The sequence below is a fragment of the Bombyx mandarina genome, chromosome 24 (genome assembly GCF_030267445.1).
Source record: "Bombyx mandarina strain Sakado chromosome 24, ASM3026744v2".
NCBI classification, from domain to species: domain Eukaryota; kingdom Metazoa; phylum Arthropoda; class Insecta; order Lepidoptera; family Bombycidae; genus Bombyx; species Bombyx mandarina.
This window is the reverse complement of record NC_143230.1, coordinates 1,176,608-1,202,095: the sequence shown is the minus strand read 5'-3', so window position 1 is coordinate 1,202,095 and position 25,488 is coordinate 1,176,608. Positions and strand designations below refer to the sequence as shown.

Sequence of the window (25,488 nt, the reverse complement as noted above, 5' to 3'; positions counted from 1 at the left end):
CTTAATGTAAGAATAATCAGTACCTCGTTGCTTTTTTTTTGGGTTTCACCGACATAACGTGAGCGGTCACTAGAACTCTCAGACCAAAAAAACATCAGGTGATCAGGTGATCAAGCATATTTTACAGAGATCGTTTCTGTCACGCACCATCCGGCTCTGGAATCGACTCCATTTCTCCGTTTTTTTAGTGTCCTTCAAAACGAGGCTTAAAGAAAATTTCTTTGCCTTTTGAACAATAACAACTAAAAATTCACCCTCATGTGGTGTTGTTCTCGATTTGAGTAACAAAATTAAAATGAAAAGTCAAACGGCGATTTTTCGATGATGCTAAATATTTAGTTTCATAATGCGAAACAAAAAAAATGTTACAATAAAAAACCATTATCACGGAACACGCATCTGTCAAAACCATAGATCATTCTAAATCATTAGACATTTGAACATTATTCGAATTTCGTAATTTCACTTACATTTCATTGTTCGAAATTTGTACGGTCGTGGCTTATTCGTCCTTCCCTTCGAGTCTTCAATATAGAGTATATTATCTATGCCTTCGAGATGGTAACTGACAGCCGACATATACGAGGCTGCTCCCAATCACCATATTTGAATTTGGAAGACGCTCATAAAATCACTAAAAAGGTTTAACAGTATTTTACATCAGGCACGTAGGTGGCTTTTAACGGTGACGTTATTTGAGCATTTAGTTATTGCCACTAAAGATTAAATGGCAAAAGGATCCGGCCACGCCGAAGCCTTAGGTCTCTTTTCAAATCTCTTTCGAACAAGGAGTTTTTATAGACGCCGAGAAACTTTAGCTAAAGCGCCCACTGAGTTTCACGCCGGATCTTCTGAGTGAGTCGCGGTCGAGAGGAGTAGGTCGTGTTTCCAATCCACTAGATTCTGCGAAGCACTGCTCTTGATAGGGCCAGTGTTAGCAACACTTCCGGTTTGAGCCCCGTGAGCTCACTTACATGTTAGGGTGAAGCTGATATAGCCTCTCAAGCCTATAAGGAAAGGTAGGAAAAAAACCAGCTAAATCATAGAATGAAATGCAATGTAGATAAATCGACCGACTCTATAGAATTTTATTTCCTTTAGTATCTGAACTAAGCTTCAACTCCGTAGTTTCTCGTAATTTTGATAAAACAGTCGAATAAGATTTGAATTATACATATACATACATGTAACTTTTAAATTTATTCTATGTTCTACAGCATAGTGCCGATAATCCTACAGCAAAACGGCTGTGACATATGGACATTTCTCTACGAAATTTCATTTGTAAATGTCTTTATAATTTTTCGCCATTTAAAAATCAATGATCATTAGCTGCCATATTGGATTTCCGTATTTATTTGACGTCATGGGTGACGTAACATCCCTTCAACAAGCAACTAAGGTCATTTTCTACTCCCACACGAATTACGAAACAAAATGGAGTTTATGCAAATTCTTATTGTTTTTTGTTTTTTTGTAATTGAAAGTTCACGAAGGCTGTTCGCACATAAAGAAAACGCCTATACATAGTGTGAACATACTTATAAGGAAAAGTACTATACAATTAAGACTTAGAATTGATGAAGGCTAACGGCTTCATTTGCGTTGTCAATGTCTATGGTTTTCGGTAACCACTTAACACTGGTGGTAGGACGTCTTGTGAGTTCGCGCGGGTAGGTATCACCACCCCGCCTATTTCTGCCGTGAAGCAGTAATGCGTTTCGGTTTGAAGGACGGGGCAGCCGTTGTAACTATACTGAGACCTTAGAACTCATATATCAAGGTAGGTGGCGAAATTTAAGTTGTAGACGTCTATGGGTTCCGGTATTCCACTTAATATCAGGTGGACCACTAAAAAAAGACTTTATAGATGTGGGTGAGTTTGTCGAACAACCTAGGCAAAGAAAATGCACAAGTACATGTCTTTTGAGAGGTTAGATCGCAGACATAGAGTTCATAAGAATTAGAATTGTATCGGGTAAAGTAAACTAGTTCAAGTCTTCTACTACTTTTGAAGGTCCAATTTGTGAGTGTATGGTAGGAAAATAGAAATATACGGTGAGTTGCGATGAGGAAGACGGTGTACAAAATAGAAGAAAATAACGACCTCTCTAAACAGAGCGTAACGGTCTAAGATCCCGCCTATATCTGTTGTGAGTACTATGACCAGTGTAAGCAATAAATCTTTTAAAAAAATGTAAAAAAATATGTTTTTACAAAAGTTTACTTTAAAATGCCGATAATACCAAATAGGAACAATGAATATTATATTTTTTGGGTAAATAATTTTCAATTTCTGATATATTGATATTTTTATCATTATACTAGCGACCCGCCCTCGCTTCGCTTCGGAAACATTAAAACACACATGAAACCAAAAAAAATAAATAAAAAAAAATAAAAAAAAGTAGCCTATGTTCATCAGGGACAATGTCGGCTTCTAATGGAAAAAGAATTTTTCAAATCGGTCCAGTAGTTTCGGAGCCTATTCGAAACAAACAAACAAACAAACAAATCTTTCCTCTTTATAATCTTAGTATAGATTAATTGATCTTTAATAGTGCCGTGTTAGATTTACACAAGGTGCATAAAAGACAAATGCCCAGGGCGGCGGAATTACGATTGGCGCCAATGTTTGGGTTGTGTTGAAAAAAAAAAGGTTTAGCGTCTCCATCCTCTAAAAAGCTTTGAGAAGTGCGGTCGGCTTGAGTTGTTAGGTCTCCTTTAGAGGCGCTCGGGCAGCTGTTAGCCAATCCCACCCCTCCTGGCTGAGCATTTGCTAGCTCACCTGTCCTGGTGAAACTGGAAAGGCTTCGTACTACCAGTAATCCTTCCCTCAAAAAAAACGCCCCACCATCGGCAAATTAGGCACCGCTGCCAATATTTATTTACGACCGACGCTGTTCATTAGATGAATGCAATTAAATAAATCTTTTGTCAGTAATAATAACAGTGTTTTTATCGCACTAATTCTAGCAGAAAGTATTGTACATTAACGGTGTAATTATGTATCGGTAGCCTTGGGACGGTGAGATGGGAGGTCACGATTCCAGTGGTGCTCAACTTTTTTGTAAAAACATTATTTTAGAGAGTAATTTGTATTTTAATTTAATGCGGATTAAATGTAACTAGAGGTCCCGCAGTAGTCGAAATTCGACTATAATTAATTGGAATTGTAAGTTTGTACACTATTATGATTGTATTTTATACTTTTATAATCATAAATTTCGCCAAGGCGAAAAAAATATTAACAAAGACAAACAATATTTAATCTATTCTCAATTTTACCACAGACGTCAAGAACAAAAGTTTGACAATAAATAGTATGCATGCGTGTGTGCATCAAATACATTGTATGTATGTATGTATGTGTGTGTAATGTTTTCTTTATTGATTTAATGTATGTTTTATGCTTAATTTAATAAAAATTAGCATTGTGCACTTCTTCTCTATATTCTCTATAAGTGTGGAAAATTTCATACTCCTCCGTCGCGTCGGCGCAATTTTCGTAAAAAGGGATACAAAGTTTTTGCTTCACGTATTAATATATAGATAACGATTTTGGATATCATTAAGAATGATTGTCTGATCTGAGCTCATTTGGCATAGAAACTGATATCTATCGAGAAAGACCCTTCCACAATTTGTTTCATAAAGACTCCGAAGCTAAATGGTAGGTGGTAAAAGTGATATTCGGAAACTAATTGCGGGTAAATGCAGCAGTACCAGGTATTGCGGATAGGCTCTGCTTCGAACAATTTAATTACTCTTTTTTTATTGCTTAGGTGGGTGGACGAGCTCACAGCCCACCTGGTGTTAAGTGGTTACTGGAGCCCATACACATCTACAACGTAAATCGACAGCCGCCTTGAGATATGAGTTCTAAAGTCTCAAGTATACTCGTACAATATATAAAATGTTGCCAGCTCCTGATAGGTTCCCACAATAAATCAAACTTTTATAGCGGTCGGCCACTCAATTTCACAATCGAGCATTACTCGAAGCTCCCTAATTATAACCGAGCTTATTAGAGCTTTTGTAACGTACGAAATGTTCTTGTGAAAGCTGTTTGACGAAATGTTAATTCACAAAAAAATATAAACCAAATTTCTTATTTTATATATTTCGGTAAAATTTAAATGAACAGATTCCTCAAATTAAGGAACTTTATGTTTTTGTGGTCGGTTAACTATAAGTTAGTACGTGTTTCCGCAAACCGCTTGATTCCGATACCCTGATGCGTCACGACCAACATTAGGGAATGAGTTCTGAATCTCAGTTTTACAGTACATCGACTGCCCCACCCTTCAACCCTAAACGCATTCCTGCATCACGGCAGAAATAGGCAGGGCGGTGGTACCTACCCGCGCGGACTCACAAGAGGTCCTACCTGTAATAAACTAGTAATGTTTCAGATGGGCCGAGAAGGTGGCGGTCTTTTTGGCGAAATCAAATCAAGATTTGCTACTTTGATGTTGATTATGTGTACACAAAGTTTTTTAATCAAAATTACTTTTTTACGATTTAGTGTCACTTTCATTATTGTCGTTATATTGTTTAATAGGAGGAAAGTCAGGAACGACGACCTGGATACAGTTACTGGACCAGACTAAGGCTCACCCGCGGTTCTAACGCCCCACACGATGACGACAATTGTCCATGTTTCGAAAACTGTACAGATTACTTACCTATGAATTCTTTTTTCATTTTCCTGATTGTCTATTACACTTGAGTCGTCTATTATCAAAGGTGGCAATCTGTGCATTTGGACAAAAAAAATTTATTGATATGTCAATACAGATTGATTTGAATATAATCGTCTCCTTCAAAGAATACGGTTCAAAACCTGCATTAAATAAAGGTTAATTAGTTAACCTGTTATTTATCTAAGATGTCGTTCCGAAGAGTTTTGTGACTGCCAATGGAATACAAAGTCAATAATTCGTTTTTCTGATTTACCAATCATTGTCCAAAAGTCAGATTGCCGGCTTTGATAATAGTCGACTCACTTGTGTGCATAATTACTGCGATCGGTAACTAGCTTCCAACCGCGTCGTATTTATAACAGTCGATGCGAATTTGAAGTCGTATTGCCCTAAAACATAAGACGTCCGATGCACTCTTATCGAGCGACGCACCATTGTGCCAGCGTACAAATCCCGCGAGCAGCACTATTTTTTTTAAAATATGCAACTATCATAACATAACAAAGGAATATCAATCTATCTATCTATATAATAATATATAAAAATGAATTGCTGTTCGTTAGTCTCGCTAAAACTCGAGAACGGCTGGTCTTGAATTATTTGTCTAAAACTCGAGAACGGCTGGATCGATTTGGTCTTGAATAATTATTTATGGAAGTCCAGAGAAGGTTTAAAAGGTATAAAAATATGAAAATGCTCGAAATACAATAAAAATAACAATTTTGTTTTTCCTTTGATGTGTCTCCGTAGGACGGATTCCTTTTATTACTCGATTAAGGCACTACAAAGTCTGCCGGCTCAGCTAGTATGCAATAAAAATTGAACCCGCAGAATTTATCAATTGCATTATTCCTGGCAGCAGGAGACCTGGTCGCCCTGTACACAATTGGCGACACACCGTGGAAAGTGAGATGAGGATTGCCGGCCTGACCTGGAGTTCAGGAGCAACCCCAAGACCTGATGGACACAGCTTGTGAGGGTGCTATGTACCAGCGGGGTACGCTAGGACTACAAAATTATTCCTACTGGTAACGCACACGGGTACCAAGTCGTGCGCGTTGCAACCGAGAATCAGTCAAGCGTTCCGATTTGAAGAGTACGATAGTCGTCATACAATATTGAGGCCAGGGTCCTTATCTCTCTTTTATTTTATTTTTTTATTCCCCTTGTAGGTAGACGAGCATACGGCCCACCTGATGGTAAGTTGTTACTGTCGCTTATGGACGTCAGCAATGCCAGGGGCAAAGCCAAGCCACTGCCTACCGTTTAATACTCTCCACAAGCCTCGTTTGAAGAAGGACATGTCATAGCGCTCGGGAAACACCGTGGAGGGGAGCTCATTCCAAAGCCGGATGGTACGTGGCAAAAATGATATCTGGAAACGCACTGTGGATGAACGCAGTGGCTCCACGTAGTATGGATGAACTCTACTCCGGTGGCAGGCGGTGCGATGGTAAAAACGAGATGATTGTGTCATCTCAAACAATTTCTCTTACAATTCCTTCAAACAATAATCTTGAAAGGTTATGCTAGATAAACCGTACGTGTAGGACTTACGGGGGCTCAGCCTTCGGGACCTGTGCTAACATCTACCTTAGCAAGGGCAGTGCTGCACTGATTTTATTAATGGATCGGAAAGATCCGAACTGACATGTTATGTTCCAATAACAAATATATGGACGCTTCTTAAATCAGGTTCAAGCGAGAGACTCTAGGAAATCCAAGAGAAACTGTCCGGTAAGGTGAGGGGACTACGCAACCTGCCGCTATCTGCTATCAGCGTACTATGAGATCCGAATCGATTGCAAAACCGTTGCGGACATCACAATGCATGCGCTAGGGTTGACAAGCAAGTCTTTACAACTCTTTATCGGTAAGTCTTGTGAGTCCGCACAGGTAGGTACCACCACCGTCCCTATTTCTGCCGTGAAGCAGTAACGCTTTGAAGGGTGGGGCAGTCGTTGTACTGTAAAAACCTGAGACCTTACGACTTATGTCTTAAGGTGGGTGGCGGCATTAACATTATAATATCTATTGGTTCCGGTAACCACTTAACACTAAGTGGGTGAACTCGCCCACCAATATAAGCAATTAAAATAAAGTGTTTCTTTTTAAAAAACACTTTATTTTACCGTGACGGCTATAAATCCCACAAGATTGGACGGACCATGGCTTTTTTAACAACACTGCATGAAGCTATTAATTATTATACTTGGCGTAGCGTTATCATCCACAATCCACAATAATGGGAGGAGATGGTCACGACCCTCCGATACTATACTGAGGTCTTAGAACTTATATCTCAAGGTGGGTGGCGCATTTACGTTGTAGATGTCTATGTGCTCCAGTAACCACTTAACACCAGGTGGGCTGTGAGCTCGTCCACCCATCTAAGCAATAAAAAAAAAGAGGAATGCTAGTCAAGGAGGAGAGGGAGGAGATTTCTCTTACCGATTACGTTTAAGCAGATACTTTAAAAGGCTTATTTTTATTTTCGTTATTCGTAAGCGACAGCCCTACCAGCTCATACGGGCAGCGTTGTATATATAAATAAAACTTGAACTATTTGTTACAGTTAGAATGCGATATCGAACATAACACAACGTGCACGTAAAGATTGGCCAGTACGCGAATTGTTTGCGAAAGAATTAGTTAAATAAATCAGTGCAATTTTTTTTTTTAAAGTGGTGCGTTATTGATACATGTGGTAAGGAATTTTAGAGCACTTTTAACATCATTGTTGTAACTTAATATCGTTTGGGTTTTGTCTTGGTCAAAGCCGGCTCGCCTTGCTGGCGGATCTTTGCTTTGATTTCGATCCAATCGTTACAGAATCGGAGAAAACGCTAGGCCACTTTGAAGATTTCCCGAAAATTTCAACGAAATCGGGTATTACGAGAAGCAAGTTTCACACACATCAAATCTTATTAATGAAGCATTATAGTCGTTGTTCTTCGCGAGTCGTAAATCTGATCAAAGCTGCGGTAGGCAGCGGCTTGGCTCTGTCCCTGGCATTGCTGAAGTCCATGGGCGACGGTAACCACTCACCATCAGGTGGTATGCTCGTCTGCTTACAAGGGCAATAAATAAAAAAAGGCTTTTGGCTACATCTAGTTAAGCCTTTGACTCCCATGTAGGTCACCGATGTCCTACGCGGCATTTTGAGGTAATAATGTCGATTTCTATTACTAAGGCGCCGGAATATCCAGTAGACTCTGGGAAAGACGAATCCGAAGATACTGAGATTTCTAAGAGACTGTGCGGGCGTGCAACCTCTTTGACAGGACATAAGACATATTTATACATATTTACTGGTGGTAGGACCTCTTGTGAGTCCACACGGGTAGGTACCACCGCCCCGCCTATTTCTGCCGTGAAGCTGTAATGCGTTTCGGTCTGAATGGTGGGACAGCCGTTGTAACTATACTGAGACCTTAGAACTTATATCTCAAGGTGGGTGGCGCATTTACGTTGTGGATGTCTATAGGCTCCAGTAACCACAACGACTAGACATAGATTAAGACAGAGAATTGACAAGAATTTGAAAAGAAACAAAGAGAGAAATGCAATGGAGACGTGAGTAGCGGCAGGCAGTACTTTTTTTGACGGACACGAACCAGACGACAAGGAACGAATTGACCGTTCTCATTTAGACTAATATATTATAAATCTACAGTGGTTTTTACGGATGTTCCGTTATAACTACTGAACCATGCATCCGATTGACTTGAAACTTGGTATCCATGTAGAATATACATGTACTTAGTGGATAGGCTAATATTTATATGAGTGTTGGACTCCCTAATAATAATGACAATAAATAATAATGCTTAGCGAAGCGGGCGAGTACGGCTAGTATGTGCATAAAATAGACGACAAAAGAACTAAACGACCGTTCAGAGACTTAAAAGACAAAAAAAATACATTAACAAACAAAATCAAGCAAAGTTAGGCAATCCACCTTTGTAACAGAAATCGATAATTTACTTTAGTACGCCGCGTAGGGCATCGGTGACCTACCTTCACGGCAATGAAAAGACTAAACTATTCGCGTTAAATTGTTAATTAAAAGTTAACAATATACTGCCTATTTCTACCGTGAAGTAGTAATGCGTTTCGGTTTGAAGGGTGGGGCAGCCGTTGTAACTATACTTGAGACCTTAGAACTTATATCTCAAGGTGGGTGGCGCATTTACGTTGTAGATGTCTATGGGCTCCAGTAACCACTTAGCATCAGGTGGGCTGTGAGCTCGTCCACCCATCTAAGCCATAAAAAAAACTTTGTAAAGACTGTAAATAATTCCTGATTCCCACCGTGGATACAGTGCCGAAGCTAACCACAATCTTTATACGATCGAAGCTGGCATTATGTCTCATCCAGTAATGCCCATGGACCACAGTAACAATTTAACGTTCAGGAACTAACAGTCCCATCCAAACGTTTATTTACGTAATTATCTGAAGTTTTATCTCGTATTCATCTCGAGCTTAAGAGCCATTTAGATTTAAATCACCATTTAGATTTAAATCGTGTTCACACGAGACAACGTTTGCTATTAGATTTTAGCGGCACATCCTAAAAAGACTTGGATGGATTGTGTGAAGGAGGATATGCGTGAGAAGAGTGTGATTGTACAGTTGACGCGTGATAGATTTGAATGGGAAAAGGACATTCTGCCCAGACTCCACGTAGGCGAACAAGGGTACATAAATTCTTGTGGAGACTTCTTAACGGTAGACAGTGGCTTGATCCTGCCCCTATAATTGCTGACGTCCATGGGCGACGGTAACCACTCACCATCAGGTGAGTTGTGTACTCGTCTGCATACAAGGGTAATAAAAAAAACGTGCATATACCAGCTTACTGACACTATATAATATCTGATATAGAACCGAGTCTTCATCAAGTGGGAGCTAATCTGGCATTTTTTAGAAGAAATATCTCGTAAAAATATAGTATTCGTAGCTTAAGCCCGGTTGCATAAATGTAATTTGTCGTCGTGGTGGATAAGACGTCCGGTAAATTCGTGTTGAGCGATGCACCGGTGTTCGAATCTCAGGGGGGTACCAATTTTTGTAATGAAATACGTACTTAACAAATGTTCATGATTGACTTCCACGGCGAAGGAATAACATCGTATAATAAAAATCAAACCCGCAAAATTATAATTTGCGTAATCACTGGTGGTAGAACCTCTTGGGAGTCCGCACGGGTAGGTACCACCACCCCGCCTATTTCCGCCGTGAAGCAGTAATGCGTTTCGGTTTGAAGGGTGGGGCAGTCGTTGTAACTATACTGAGACCTTAGAACTTATATCTCAAGTTGGGTGGCGCATTTACGTTGTAGATGTCTATGGGCTCCAGTAACCATTTAACACCAGGTAGGATACATACACATACTTAGAACATTTGTATTACAGAGTAGGTCATTTAAACGAACTCGAAAAAAATAAAAACAATTTATTCTCAAGAAAATTGTTTATCTTGTATATTTTAACTTGGATATTGATAATTAATTATTTTATTACAGGATTTGAAAATTACGGGAAAGCCACAAAAATAAAATGGCCGCTGCGAAGGTAAGTTTTTTTAATTATTAAAACACAATTTAACTCTAGGATTTCTCAGATTTTAGCGTCACATCCTCCGTAGTCGGTTTTGAAAAGTTAATTTTATTAGTCTAGATCTCAATTTCACCAATAGAACCGTAAAACAGATCTTTAGCTAGGTATGTGTAATTGTAGACGAATCTCCAAAGACAAATGGCGGTCGTCAAAATTCGTTGTCAAAATTTATTTTCTCACTTTTGTTTCTGTCTCCAATTTTTTCCCGGACAAGTCATTTATCTATTTGTCATTTATTTATGGCGCGTCTGGGTAGTTTTGTCTCGGTCTAAGAGATCTGTTCGCTAAGACAAAACTATGCTTTCTAATCATCTATATCTCCAATAATTTCTATTGGAATATTTAAAAGAAGCAGAGCCAAGCTTCTGCCTACTGTTAAGTATTGTCCACAAGCTTCGTTTGAAAAAGGAAAAATATGTTATGTAGTTGAATGTTCGTGATTTCATTTACAATAATTAACATTAAAAAGAATAAATTAGTCAAAAAGCTTCCAATGATTGACGGACAAAACGATTCTCTGATTAACACAGTACAAATAAAAACACATAGTGAAATATACAAAATGGGAAACGCAGCAAAAAGTAACGCCATCTTATTTGTTTGCGGATCATTAATTTTAGAATCTTAACACAATACACAAGAGATTCCGAAATCCAAAATAAGTTTCTTGAAACTTGCAAATGTTCGCTGTTAGCTAATTGTAAAGCTTAGTAAGATCGGTATTGTCTAGTGGTAGTGGAAACTGTAGAGGGTTGAAGCACGAGATTGAGGAGACCCAAAGTAGGGTACAGAGGAGAGGCTAATGGGGAGGTCTAGCTTTTTAAGTCAGCTTCTTCCGAACTGACTTCCAAGCAGTTGTACTTCTCATCTACCTACGTGTGGCCGGTTTTGTTTATGTTTAAAAGATTACTGGTGGCCCGGAGGCCTTTTCAGTTTTACCTGGGCAGCTGGGCGAGCAAGGGCTCAGCCAGGAGGGGTGGGATTTGCTAATAGCTACCCAAGCACCTCCAAAGGAGACCTAACAACTCAAGAGTAGCTGCTTCGCGAATGAATCTACTACCGGATCGGAATCGCGCGACTTAGCGGGCTGATGTTTAAGTTAGGTTGCAGGTCGAACTCTTTGCTGAGTTCGACGAGTACGGTTACCGGGGTCCCTACTCCTAGTGTTAGAGCTTAAGGTGTCTAATGCAAGGGTTATTGGATCTGATGGATCCGTAAGGACGTGTCTAGGGCGTCGACGATTACTGGCTTCTGCGTGATCTCGATCTGGATTCGATGCGTGGCCGGTGCTGACTATGACATTGTATAAGGCTTCCTCATATGAAGGCGACAATGTTGTCGTGCTGTTCCAATCCAATACTTTGGAATGTAAAGGCGGAGACGCTCACCGCTGACAATCAGAGATGCCGCGGCCTCCGGAGTCAGTCAGGCATCTGGAACCTCGCTCACAGACACAGCCCACTGATTTTCTCGCCGGATCTTATCAGTGGTCGCGTTTCCGATCGGTGGTAGATTCTGCGAAGCGCTGCTCTTGCTAGGGTTAGTGTTAGCAACGTCGTCAGGCTAGAGCTCTCGTGAGCTCACCTATTCGCCCGGAGAATCTAGTATAACCCCTCGACGTTACTAGAATAGATAGGAAGAGAAAAAATGGAACCTCGTTTTGCCGTCGGACGGTCCCGATTGCAGGTCTACGACTTATTGGTTGATTGACGTGTTCAAAAAGACAAAGATATGCGCTAAACTAAACTAAACTAAACTAAAGCAAGTCCTCTAATTTATTATTGATTTTTATACATTTAACCGGACAAGTGCCTCTGCGTTTTAAGTTGGGAGTGAAACCAAAATATTGCGATCGGCTTCATAAATAAAGTGGTCTAAGTTTTACTGGTGGTAGGACCTCTTGTGAGTCCGCACGGGTAGGTACCATCATCCTGCCATTTGCGCCGTTGAAGGGCGGGGCAGCCGATGTAACTCTACTGAGACCTTAGAACTCAAATCACAATCATTGTAGATGTATATGGGCTCCGGTAACCACTTAGCCACAGGTGCGTTCTGAGATCGTCGTGAGATCTATGCAATAAAGTGAATGGAAAATAGATAAATACGTTTCACTGGACAAAACGCAAGCTGCCATTCTTAAATATTGCTTCGCTTACCCAAAAACAGCCTTATTACTCAGTAACGATTGAACTAGAAGTCACGGTCCAAATACAAAGACGATTCGCAAAGTAAATTACATTTTCACGACGGTCATTAATCTGTGATGGAACTAATGTGGGTAATCTATGGCCTGTGACGTCACGTTTGTACGGTAGCAATAACTCTGTTATTCTCATCATTCGTTATATCTCAAGATTTGTTCGTCGTGGTTTACTATATAAGCCTGATGAGACTATGCAGGCGTTGCCCGATCCAGTAACGGTCCTTTTAGGCACCACAAGTACCGGTCATCGTCCTCGTTGAACCCGTCGCTTGCGACGAAGGGCTCGACGAGCGAATTAACCCGTAGGCTCAGCCCAGTGAGTTTCTCGCCGGATTTTCTCATTGGGTCGCGTTTCCGATCCGGTGGTAGATTCTGCGAAACACAGCCCTCGCTAGGGCCAGTGTTAGCAACACTCCGGATTGAGCCCCGTGAGCTCACCTACACACGTTAGGGTGAAGCCGAAATAGCCTCTTAAGGCTATCAGCATAGGTAGGAAAAAAAATTATTATCCATAAACTTTAGTAAAGGTTACCCCATTTCCGTTCCGATGCTCATTCTCAAACAATGATTCGTTAACATCTCTTTGTTGCATTACGAATTAAATCGAGCCTGGTTCAACAATGAAGCGATTTATAATTAAAAAAAAGAGGCAGTGAGTGTTTTCGTGTTTTATCGGTTACCTACTAAAAAATTTTAGTTTTTTTTTATTGCTTAGGTTGGTGGACGAGCTCACAGCCCACCTGGTGTTAAGTGGTTACTGGAGCCCATAGATATCTACGACGTAAATGCGCCACCCACCTTGAGATATAGTTCTAAGGTCTCTAGTATATAGTTACAACGGCTGCCCCACCCTTCCGTGTGTCAGGAATCGTCAGCGAGAGTGTTTCAGTTTAGCTGATTTGTGCTACGTTGAACGCGTTTTATTATTTATATATACTATTTTGTTATTGGTATTCTTTTTAACCGACTTCAAAAAAGGAGGACGAGGTTCTCAATTCGACTATATGTTTATTTTTTATTTTTTTACGTTTGTTACCTCATAACTTTTGACTGCGTGAATCGGTTTTTATGATTCTTTTTTTATTAGACAGCTGAGGCTTCCCGTGTAGTCCCATTTCAATTCAGTCCAGTTCTGATAATGGTATACATGAGAAAACAATATAAGTCTTAAATTTGCATTAAGTACGTGCGCGACAAATAGATGAATAAATCAATAACTCAATATCACGCCAACCGATTTTGATGATTATTGTTTTTAGTGTATATTAATTGGTTTTGGAATATCTTTTTTTTTTCTATTGGAAGTCAGTTTTTGTTAAAGCATGTCTATTTACAATAATTATTTACGTTATGTTATATATTAAACTGTACACCCAAAGTACTAAGCCTTTCACTTGGGTTCCGCATCGCAATATGTAATCACGTGTTATTTCTCACAGTTCGCTCCCATACCGTTGACCAAGACTATAATTTGAGAGTGGAATCTATCATAATCTAGTCTTTTAAGAGTTTATCAATAAGGGAACTTAGAATAAACGATAACTGCTTTTGTAAGCCGTGTTATTTTGCTTTAGAATCACTTAACAGGTTAAGGACCGGAGCGGTCCCTGTGGGTGGATACTATTACTTTGCCAAAATAAAATTAGCTGACCCTTGGGACCGCCGCAACTCACCTTTTTTTTTAATGCTTAGATGGGTGGACGAGTTCACAGCCCACCTAGTGATAAGTGGTTACTGGAGCCCATAGACATTTACAACGTAAATGCGCTACCCACCTTGAGTTATAAGTTCTAAAGTCTCACTATAGTTACAACGGCTACCCCACCCTTCAAACCGAAGCGCATTATTGCTTCACGGCGGAAATAGGCAGGGTGGTGGTACCTACCCGCGCGGACTCTCAAGAGGTACTACCACCAGTAAGATAGTAATAACTTAATTATTCTTATCTCAATGCCATTACAGTTTCAGAATAGGAACTTTTTAGTACTACGCGGTAGGGATAAGTGCTGATAGGTTTATTTGGCGTCCGCCTGTAGGGTTCGATGCTGGCATAGTCCATAAATATGCGCACCGCTTAATCACTATACCCGTGAAACATTTTTCGTTACAGATAATCATTGCAGCAATCCTAACGGTTGTAACATGCGAACCGCCGGCCTCCTATAATTACCAACCGTCTCGGAACACCAACGCTCTCAACAATGGTTACCTACCCCCTAATACTGGTGAGTTAAAGGCTTAAGTTCGTATTAAGCTTAAAGCGTGCAGTGTACTTAGTGCGTTTTTTTTAACTTCTCGTTCGCGTAAAAGTTAACTCAAATTTGTCATTCCCGATCCTGCGAACAGAATGGAAAGCAGTCGACGTCGCCCAAAACACGTCATCTCGGATCCTCCCGATCCACTAACGGTGCTTTTAGGTACTTCAAGCACCGGTCACCGTTCTCGTCGAACCCGTCGCTTGCGACGAAGGGCTCGACGAGTAAATTAACTCTCAGACACAGCCCACTGAGTTTCTCGCCGGATTTTCTCAGTGGGTCGCGTTTCCGATCCGGTGGTAGATTCTGCGAAGCACGGCTCTTGCTACGGTTCGTGTTAGCATCGTAGTCAGGTTTGAGCCCCGTGAGCTCACCTACAAACGTTAGGGCGAAGCTGAAATAGCCTCTCAAGGCTATCAGCATAGGTAGGGAAAAAGAAATCAAATTTGTATGGAGTTGAACAGCTTCCCTTCGTTTGCCGCTAGGAGCGCTGTTGCAACTCCATACAAATTTGAGCTAATTTTACACGAACGCGAAGTTAAAAAAGTCGCATTAAGCACATTGAACTGGCACATGAAATCGCATTCGGGCGTGTTCGGGCACAATCGGAATTCCCGAATACGCAGGTTTCCCTAAATGTCAGTCGACAACAATCGCGCACCGCCGCGTGGATTAAAAATTTAATCTCTATACTAGTGGTCCCCGCAGTAGTCGAAATTCGACTATAGTTAATTGAAATTATAAGTTTGTACATTATTATGATTTTATTTTCAAATACTTTTTATACCTCTATAATCATAGACTTCGCCAAAAATACACTTTAGACAAATATTAATAAAGACAAACAATATTTAATCTATTGATAAATAAAGCAATTTTTTTTATTTTACATTATTTATTACAAATTTCTATAAACTTTGACGGCCATCTACATTGCAAATATTATCAATTATCATTGCTAATATCACTCTGGTAGTCCGCGCCGGTTGGCACCACCGCCCCGCCTATTTCCGCCGTGAAGCAGTAATGCGTTTCGGTTCGAAGGGTGGGGCAGCCGTTGTAAGTATACTGAGACCTTAGAACTTATATCTCAAGGTGTGTGGCGCATTTACGTTGTGGATGTCTATGGGCTCCAGTAACCACTTAACACCAGGTGGGCTGTGAGCTCGTCCACCCATCTAAGAAATAAATAAAATAAGATTGCCTTAAAAGTCAAGAGCACCACAAGACCTCGCCAGCTGGCATTTCGTTTTCGCTTGTGATATCACAGTCTCGACTGTGCCCTAGACTCCATAAAAGTATTTTTTCAGCCCACAGCTCACCTAGTTATAAGTCGCCGGAGCGTATGTACCGCCAGGTTTAATGTCACCGCCGATCTCGTGCCAATCGCACCTCCCGCCATCGGAGCAGAGTTCATCCATATCATCTGGAACCGCTGCGTTCATCGACAGTGCGTGTCCAGAGGTCTTTTATGCCACGTACCATCCGGCTATGGAATGAGCTTCCCCTCCACGGTGTTTCCCGAGCGCTATGACATGTCCTTCTTTAAAAGAGGCTTGTGGAGAGTATTAAGCGGTAGGCAGCGGCTTGGCTCTGCCCCTGGCATTGCTGAAGTCTATTGGCGACGGTAACCACTCACCATCAGGTGGGACGTATGCTCGTCTGCCTACAAGGGCAATAAAAAAAAAAGTGTTCTAATTCTCAGTCATGTATTGCCAATGGCATTTCGTTTGAGAACATATTGGAGCGATTTAAGAAACACACCCTTTGTTTTAGGTTACGGCACCCCAACTGATTATAATCCTCCGTCTTTCTCTTCGGGACCTGGACATCATCACAGCCACGGACACGATGAGAATCAAGTGGTAAGTTTTATAGATACTAGTGGTCCCACGGTAGTCGAAATTCGACTGTAATTAATTAAAATTATAAGTTTGTACACTATTAACATAGATTATACACTTACTATTATGATTCTATTGTCAAACAATTATTATATTTCTATAATCACAGATTTCACCAAGACTACACTTTAGGTAAATATTAATAAAGACAAACAATATTTAATCTATTCTCAATTTGACCACAGACGTCAAGAACTAAAGTTTGACAATAAATAAATAGTATGCATGCGTGTGTGCGTCATATACATGGTATGTAGTGTGTGTAATGTTTTTTTATTGATTTAACGTATGTTTTATGCATAATTTAAAAAAAAATAGCATCGTGCACTCCTCTATATTCTCTATAAGTGTGGGAAATTTCATAGTCCTCGGTCCGCGCAATTTTCGAAAAAAGCGATACAAAGTTTTTCCTTCACGTATTAATATATAGATTTGACAAAATTGTTTGTTGAACGGCTTTATTAGCTTCATACGTATGTTAGTATGTAACGGAATCTTTGAACATGATTTTGAGCCCCTTCAAAACGTCGGATTAACTAAAAATTTGGCATACTTATTAAGGACTGATGACGATTCAATATTTTAAGCAGTTTGATACGTTATCATTACTAGAATATTCAGGCAGGATTTTTTATTTCCTGAGACCCGAAGTGTCTGCGTCATGACCAAGAAAGGGAAACTACCGGGCGCGCCGATCACTTATTTCTCGGATAAGATATCGATTGATTCAGATGAAATTTTTGAAAAATCGAAAAATACTTTGTAGTCGTCGTGGCCTAACGGAAAAGACATCCGGTGCATTCGTGTTGAAGCAATGCACCGGTGTTCGAATCCCGCAGGCGGGTACCAATTTTTATAATGAAATACGTACTCAACAAATGTTCACGATTGACTTCCACGGTGAAGGAATAACATCGTGTAATAAAAATGAAACTCGCAAAATTATAATTTGCGTAATTACTGGTGGTAGGACCTCTTGTGAGTCCGCGCGGGTGGGTACCACCACCCTGCCTATTTCTGCCGTGAAGCAGTAATGCGTTTCGGTTTGAAGGGTGGGGCAGCCGTTGTAACTATACTTGAGACCTTAGAACTTGTATCTCAAGGTGGGTGGCGCATTTACGTTGTGGATGTCTATGGGCTCCAGTAACCACTTAACACCAGGTGGGCTGTGAGCTCGTCCACCCATCTAAGCAATAAAAAAAAAAAACTAATTGAAAAAATGGAAATTCAACTAAAAAATGAAAAATAAATAATAGTTTCGAAAAGTTAAAAAAATACGTTTTTATAGAAAATCCATCCGGTATCAATCAATTTTGGTAATATCCTGAAAAGTACCCCACGCTTTTTTTACAATAAAATCATTTTTTCTTACTACTATTTTTTCGTTGGATTTTCTATAAAAGCGTATTTTTTTAAACTATTATTTATTTATATAATTCTTTTGTTTCATCATGAGATTAGTACTAGGGTTTCACAAAGTTACTTAAAGATAAATATCGCCTATTAAGGTGTATACATATGATTTTTTTTCTTGCCCTTATTGGCAGACGAGCATACGGCCCACCTGATAGAGAGTGGTTATCGTCGCCCATGGACTTCAGCAATGCTAGCATAGCCGAGCCGCTGCCTACCGATATGATTGGAATTTGAACTCTAACAGGGCGGCTTTAAGTCCATATCGAAAAAGCTATTTGGTTTAAGTGACAGTTTGCTTAATACGCGACATTTATCATTGTAATTAAAGGTCCGTTTTATTTGATATCAGCATGAACGGTTCGATGTTTTTAATTGAACTTCAATTAAGTTTACCCTATTCCAATAGCCGATTTTTTTTTTGTTGTGATATCTTTTTCAACTTATAATCTTTAAATGGCTCTCTTGTAAAGTTCCAAAAATGTCGCTTAAAACAAATAGCCTTTCGACCTCGATGTTATATCGATAGTCGAAACTAATTTAACTCTGGTGTGACGACATAAAACTATTGATTAACGGAAACATCGGAAATCTATTCTTCTTATCTATATATATAAAAATGAAACCCGTTTTCCGTTGTCACGACATAACATGAAAACGGCTTGACCGATTTGGCTAATTTTGGTCTTGAATTATTTGTGGAAGTCCAGAGAAGGTTTAAAAGGTATAAAAATATGAAAATTCTCGGAATTAAATAAAAATAACAATTTTGTTTTCCCTTTGACGTGTCCCCCGTCGGACGGATTCCTTTTGTTTGTTTTAAGTTTATTCTATATAAAAGTTTAGGTCTTTTATTTATCGATTGAGGCACTACGAAGTCTGCCGGGTCAGCTAGTAATATTATAAAGAGGAAAGATTCGTTTGTTTGTTTGTATTGAATAGGCTCCGAAACTACTGGACCGATTTGAAAAACTCTTTCACTGTTTGAAAGATACACTATTTCCGAGTGATATAGGCTATGATATTTTTTGAAAAAAATTAGAGTTCCTTACTAAAACTACCATAATGTAACCCAAAGTGTAAAAAAATTACTTAAAATATTCTTTACGTCGTATGCCCTGCAAAAACTATTCATGATAAAATAAAATAATGTACTACGACTTTGTAGAACACATTATTATTTACAAAAAATGTTACGACAGCATAAGTTATGTCGCAGTAAGTATTCTTTTATTTAAACAAATAAAACAACGTCGAACATCGTTGAAATTTTTGTTAAAGACCCGAGCGGAACCGGAGCGGGCCGCTAGTCATTAATAAAAGAAATGTAGTGTTAATTGTGTTCACGTATTGCGAATATTGAAATGCGTACTAAACGTATCGCCGGATCTTCTCAGTGGGTCGCGATTCCGATCCGGTGTTAGATTCTGAGAAGCACTGCTCTTGCTACTGTTAGTGTTAGCAAACTCTCTCAAGTTACCCGTTAGGGCGTAGCTGGAATATTTCCGTATGCTACTAGATAATAGTAGAAAAAAAGTACTAAACATATTTATAAGTATCTTCGGAAATACTTTTGTACTGTACATCCCACGGGAAATTCTCTAAGGTTTGTTCTTCAGATTACTGTATACTCTACTCGACAAGTTCGCGTTTCATTTGATATTAACCAATATCATATAACAATGGTCCATAGACCACAACTTCTACGGTGTTACCCACCTTACGGCCTTAAGTTCAGGTCAGTTGCTCACAACAATACTACCACCAATTAAAGTGCCATCAATATCCAATAAAACAGACAATTTATCATCACATAAAAACATCCCTGTGTACACGAATATTTTATAGTTCATATAACAAACTCTGATTGAAAACAAAAACCGATAACGTCCGATCAACTTCTCCCGTACAAATTGTAAACTTGATAAGACACTATTGGCCTTAACCTGTATATATCGTCGTCGAACGAATAGAAGATATCGCCGTAATCACCAAAAGTCATACTTCTAGGGGCGAAATCGAGACGGGCAACTCTTGTTGCTGTTCCATTCTCGCAATCGATATCATACAAGCCTTCTTCGGTGACGGCAAACGTCTTCTCCTCGTGTACAATCAAATTGTTAACGATATCCAAATCTTTGTTCTTGATAACTTCGCCGTTCTCAATGGCGCAGTATAAGCCGCACAACGTGACATAATGGACATTGCCTCGCTCGTCTACGTCAAATTCAACCACAGTTTTCCCGTTTCTCATTCTGATTGTAGCCTTTCCGTGGTCGTAGACTTTGTAAATCATATGATTGTTGGCATCAAGCAAATACATTTGGTTGTTCCTCACGACTAGTTTCATGATATTCACATTGTACAGTCCGATATTTGTAGCTTCGTTGGTTATTGGATCGTATTTGTATAGTCCGTCGGTTGTACCGAAATACACCTCGCCGGTTTCAGAATCAACAGCTATGGCTTTGTTCTTTTCAATACCATCGATCTTCATTGCTCGTTTCGTTATGATATTGATGTAGGCCCTGCCCGAATTCTGTAGAGCATCATCCATGTACATGAAATAAAGGTTTCTGCTCGACGAGTCATATGTCAATTCTTTTGGCGCCTGGTATAGGTCTGTTAATAGTTCTTTCTTGTACAATCTCGTCCCTATTATCTGTAGCGGTGTATCAGTCAGATAGATTCGTATTTTCGCTTCTGCACTCGCGACAATTAACATTACTAAATATTTCATGAGCATTTTGTACGTTTGCCGTACTACGTTTCGTGTTTAATACTGCCACATCATTGTTATGTTTTGATCCGTTATCTACTTATGCCGTATTACAAATTGCGTTTTGCTGTCATTTCACGCTTTTTATAAACGATTTGGCGTCTTAATCACTTGGAATAAGGTCGTTGTTGATTCCAGTTGACGATATGAGAATGGTCGCGTCATATAAAATGGTCAGCCGGGGTAAATAAGCAAATTGGTACAAACAACTGAACAGGTCATTGCTGGAGTTTGGTCTGAGATTTGAATTAGATTTCAGGGTTACAAATCTAAGCATAAATTTTGTTGGCGTTTATTAACGGATAGCAGGCACCAATTTACCTTGAGATCAACCGTCGGAATTCCTATAAACTAAAAAGCAAAACAGAATGAGGATATTGAAGAAATACCCTCTGATCCAACCGAAGATTTTCGATAGATCTGTACTAAAATAACGTAAACGCACCTAATAATAACGACCCCTGAAATTTGGCACCCATTACCACCCGTTTCATAAAATTATAATTTTAAGCTTTTGTATTAAACTTAGAGCAGTGATTGATTTAAAAAATATTTAGATATATTAATACTTTTTTTTTTTTTTTTATTGCCCTTGTAGGCAGACGAGCATACGGCCCACCTGATGGTGAGTGGTTACCGTCGCCCATGGACTTCAGCAATGCCAGGGGCAGAGCCAAGCCGCTGCCTACCGTTTAATACTCTCCACAAGCCTCGTTTGAAGAAGGACATGTCATAGCGCTCGGGAAACACCGTGGAGGGGAGCTCATTCCATAGCCGGATGGTACGTGGCAAAAAAGACCTCTGGAAACGCACTGTGGATGACCGCAGTGGCTCCAGGTAGTATGGATGAACTCTACTCCGGTGGCGGGCGGTGCGATGGTAAAAACGAGATGCCGGTATCATCTCGAACAATTCCTCAGAGCACTCCCCATGGAACATACGGTACAAAATACAGAGGGAACCGAAGTCCCTCCGCAGACCCAGAGGCTCCAAACGATCCGTGAGTGATTTATATTGCAAATGCACATCACTTTCTTGTGTGCCTAAACCAATAAATTAAAGAATAATTGGCTATTTCGTCGTTGGAGTACGGAGACAGCGTAAACGTCATAGTGACCCGGTCCCGATTACGTAAGTATACTCTTTTCGTTTTTAGTAAAAAATATAATCGTAAAGCATTCTAACTATCTATATATTAATACGTGAAGCAAAAACTTTGTATCCCTTTTCACGAAAATTGCACGGACGGAGGAGTATGAAATTTTCCACACTTATAGAGAATATAGATTCTCTATAAGTGTGGAAAATTTCATACTCCTCCAAAAAAATATTAGCATTGTGCACTTCTTCTCTATAGAATCTCTATAGAAGAAGTGCACAATGCTAATATTTTTTTTTAAATAATGCATAAAAGATACATTAAATCAATAAAGAAAACATTACACACACTACATACCATGTATTTGACGCACACACGCATGCATACTATTTATTGTCAAAATTTTGTTCTTGACGTCTGTTGTCAAATTGAGAATAGATTAAATATTGTTTGTCTTTATTAATATTTTTTTATAGTGTAGCCTTAGGTAAATTTGTGATTATAGAAGTATAAAATACAATCATAATAGTGTACAAACTTACAATTCCAATTAATTATAGTCGAATTTCGACTACTGCGGGACCTCTAGTATTTATAATTTGACCTATCCTACTTACCAATTACGTAAATGGAGCGTCTGGGAATTCAAGGCAAAGGTTGAAGACGAATTAATTTTGTTAGTCTGCAACCAGACGGCCCTTGTTAGCCTTGTTTATTGCTGACCCTTATTATCACATATTTTGCTGGAAAATCATTAAAGGATTTTTGAAAAGAAGTACCATAGACCTTTAATTTTAACTTAAAAAATATGAAAATTAATGCTAAATACACAGGAAAATAATTTTAAATGGCCATCATTCCCGATCCTGCGGACAGAATGGAAAGCAGTCGACGTCGACCCAAACACGTCATTTCGGACCCTCCCGACCCACTAACGGTGCATCTAGGTACCTCAAGCACCGGTCATCGTCCTCGCCGAACCCGTCGCTTGCGACGAAGGGCTCAACGAGTAAATTAACCCTCAGACACAGCCCACTGAGTTCCTCGCTGGATCTTATCAGTGGGTCGCGTTTCCGATCCGGCGGTAGATTCTGCGAAGCACGGCTCTTGCTAGGGTTCGTGTTAGCAACGTCATCAGGTTTGAGCCCCGTGAGCTCACCTACTAGTTAAGGCAACGCTGAGATAGCCTCTCAAGGCTCTCAGCTTAGGTAGGAAAAAAAATTGGCTATGCGCGCGCTAAGATTTGTCCGTTTTTTTTATGATTGAAGGATTTAGATACTGGTTGGATCGGAAGCCTTTCCAATTTCACCAGGACAGGCAGGCGAGTACTGGTGGTAGGACGTCTTGTTAATCCGCAAGTGTTCTCAGATCTCTTAGCATTACTACGGCAGCCCTACCCCTCAAATCGTTCTACCACCAGTAACTGGTGGTGAGTCCGCACGGGTAGACACCACCATCCTGTCTATTTCTGCCGTGAAGCAGTAATGCGTTTCGGTTTGAAGGCCGTTGCTGAGACCTTAGAATCCTTAAGACCTTATATCTCAAGGTGGGTGGCGGTATATACGTTGTAGATGTCTATGGGCTCCGGTAACCACTTAACAACAGGTGGGCTGTGAGCTCGTCCAACCATCTATGCAATAAATAAAAAAGTCGGTATTCCGCCGCTCCGCACTTTATACGAATTAACAGATAGTCGATATATTGACGATTCGCACAGTATTCCATTTAAACAGAAGCATAATTATTCGAAATGTGAGCTAAAGTCAGAATAAGACAATTAAGGTTTCCGGTTTTAATTCTAGAAAATTGATTCAATCATTTATTTAATTTTTTATTTGTCGTCTTGTTTCATTAAATTTACCGGTGTGTAGCTAAAGTCCTTTAATATCCTTAATAGGTGTTAATAAGAATATCCTGAACGATTCATCATCGTAATTCCTAAGTACTGTGAAATGTGTGAGCCGAGTTTATTTGGCATTTTCCTTATAAATTTAATCATGAATTTTTTTTAAGGGATTTTATGACCTGGTAACTAAGACCTTTAGGTCATATCTTATTTTAATTTATATTCTTATTTTTATGATGATATGGAGTGAAATGAAATGAAGATGATTAATTTGAGACATTAATTAATTGGGATCAAATTAAATGAAATGATATGGGATGAAATATAATCTCAGTAAAATGGTAGTCATTTACTGAGATTTTTTCAGTGGAATTTTTGGAGGATCCCGAGAAGTTACGTCCAGCAGCTTTGTTTCATTTTCCCACATTTGTACACTTTCACCGATACTAAACAGTTAATAAGCCACTGTTATTACACATTTAAACCTGAAGAAACACTAAATAGACAAAATAAAACAAATCGCACAACTTCGCTCCTCGCGTTCCCGCCAAAAAGTCCATTTAATCATGATGACATGAAACGCTGTCCTACCCTCATTATGGCGTTACCTTCCGATCATATCGATTCCGAATATAAATCCGAATTGCCCAGGGACCCGTCCAAACACACACAAAGTTTCATTAAAATCGATCAACCCGCTAAGGAGGAATTCGTGATAAATCCATGTTTAAGAAAAATATATTGTCTCAAAAGGGGCGGTTGTATTCTTTGATTTATTTTATTTATTGCATATACGAATGGGGGAGCTTTATCTTTTCTCTATCTCTCTCTAACTTTGGGATGGACATTCAGTTTTAGGGGTCCAGCTGTGTTTGTTATTAACTCATCTGTTTTTTTCAATATCCCCAATTTCTAATATATTCAATGAAAGACAGTGACTTGACTCTAGAATTACTATCATCCATGAGCGACGGTAACCACTCACCATCGGGTGGGCCGTAAGCACGTCTGTCTATAAAGGCAATAAAAAGTTACCTACAAAGCGTGAAAGTTTGTGAAGTTGTTTGCATGTTTTTTTCTTGATTGACGCTTAAGCGCTAGAACAGGTTTGGATGAAAATTTGCATATTTAGATAGACCGCTTCCTGAATGAACACGTGCGATACTTTTTATTTTGGTAATGTCTTCCGTTGGAATATTACTTTAAAAAAATAAGAATTCTGAACTTCATCAATAAATGGAATAAATGGGATTTTGCGGTAGGCAGCGGCTTGGCTCTGCCCCTGGCATTGCTGAAGGCCTTGGGCGACGGTAACCACTCACCATCAGGTGGGCCGTAGCTCGTCTGCCTACAAGGGCAATAAAAAAAATTGTTAAACTTAACCTATACACACCACCCACTAAATTTCTCGCTGGATCTTCTCAGTGGGTCGCGTTTCTTAGATTCAACAAAGCACTGCTTTTGCTAGGGCTGGTGATAGCAAATTCGCTCTCATTACCCGTCCGCGCAACGCTGGAATGATCCATTAGGCTATCCGCGAATTCGTAGTTAAAATTTTTTAAATCAAAACAAGCTACTTTTTATACTGAAAAATTGAAATGTATCTAATATAACGAATTCGTCTAGTCTTACTTAATATATATAAATTACGTGTCACGC

General features: G+C 39.6%; 1 protein-coding gene across 1 annotated transcript; it reads right to left on the bottom strand.

The window, feature by feature from the left end:
- Window positions 1-19,890: 19,890 nt before the first annotated feature.
- LOC114249163 (uncharacterized) lies at window positions 19,891-21,191 on the bottom strand. The gene has a single exon (XM_028182639.2). It carries the CDS (start codon window positions 20,849-20,851, stop codon window positions 20,000-20,002), a length of 852 nt encoding a protein of 283 aa, XP_028038440.2. The 5' UTR covers window positions 20,852-21,191; the 3' UTR covers window positions 19,891-19,999.
- Window positions 21,192-25,488: the final 4,297 nt, after the last annotated feature.

Coding starts and splice junctions, on each gene's coding strand:
- LOC114249163 (XM_028182639.2), bottom strand. CDS start 20,851: ATGCTCATGAAATATTTAGTAATGTTAATTGTCGCGAGTGCAGAAGCG.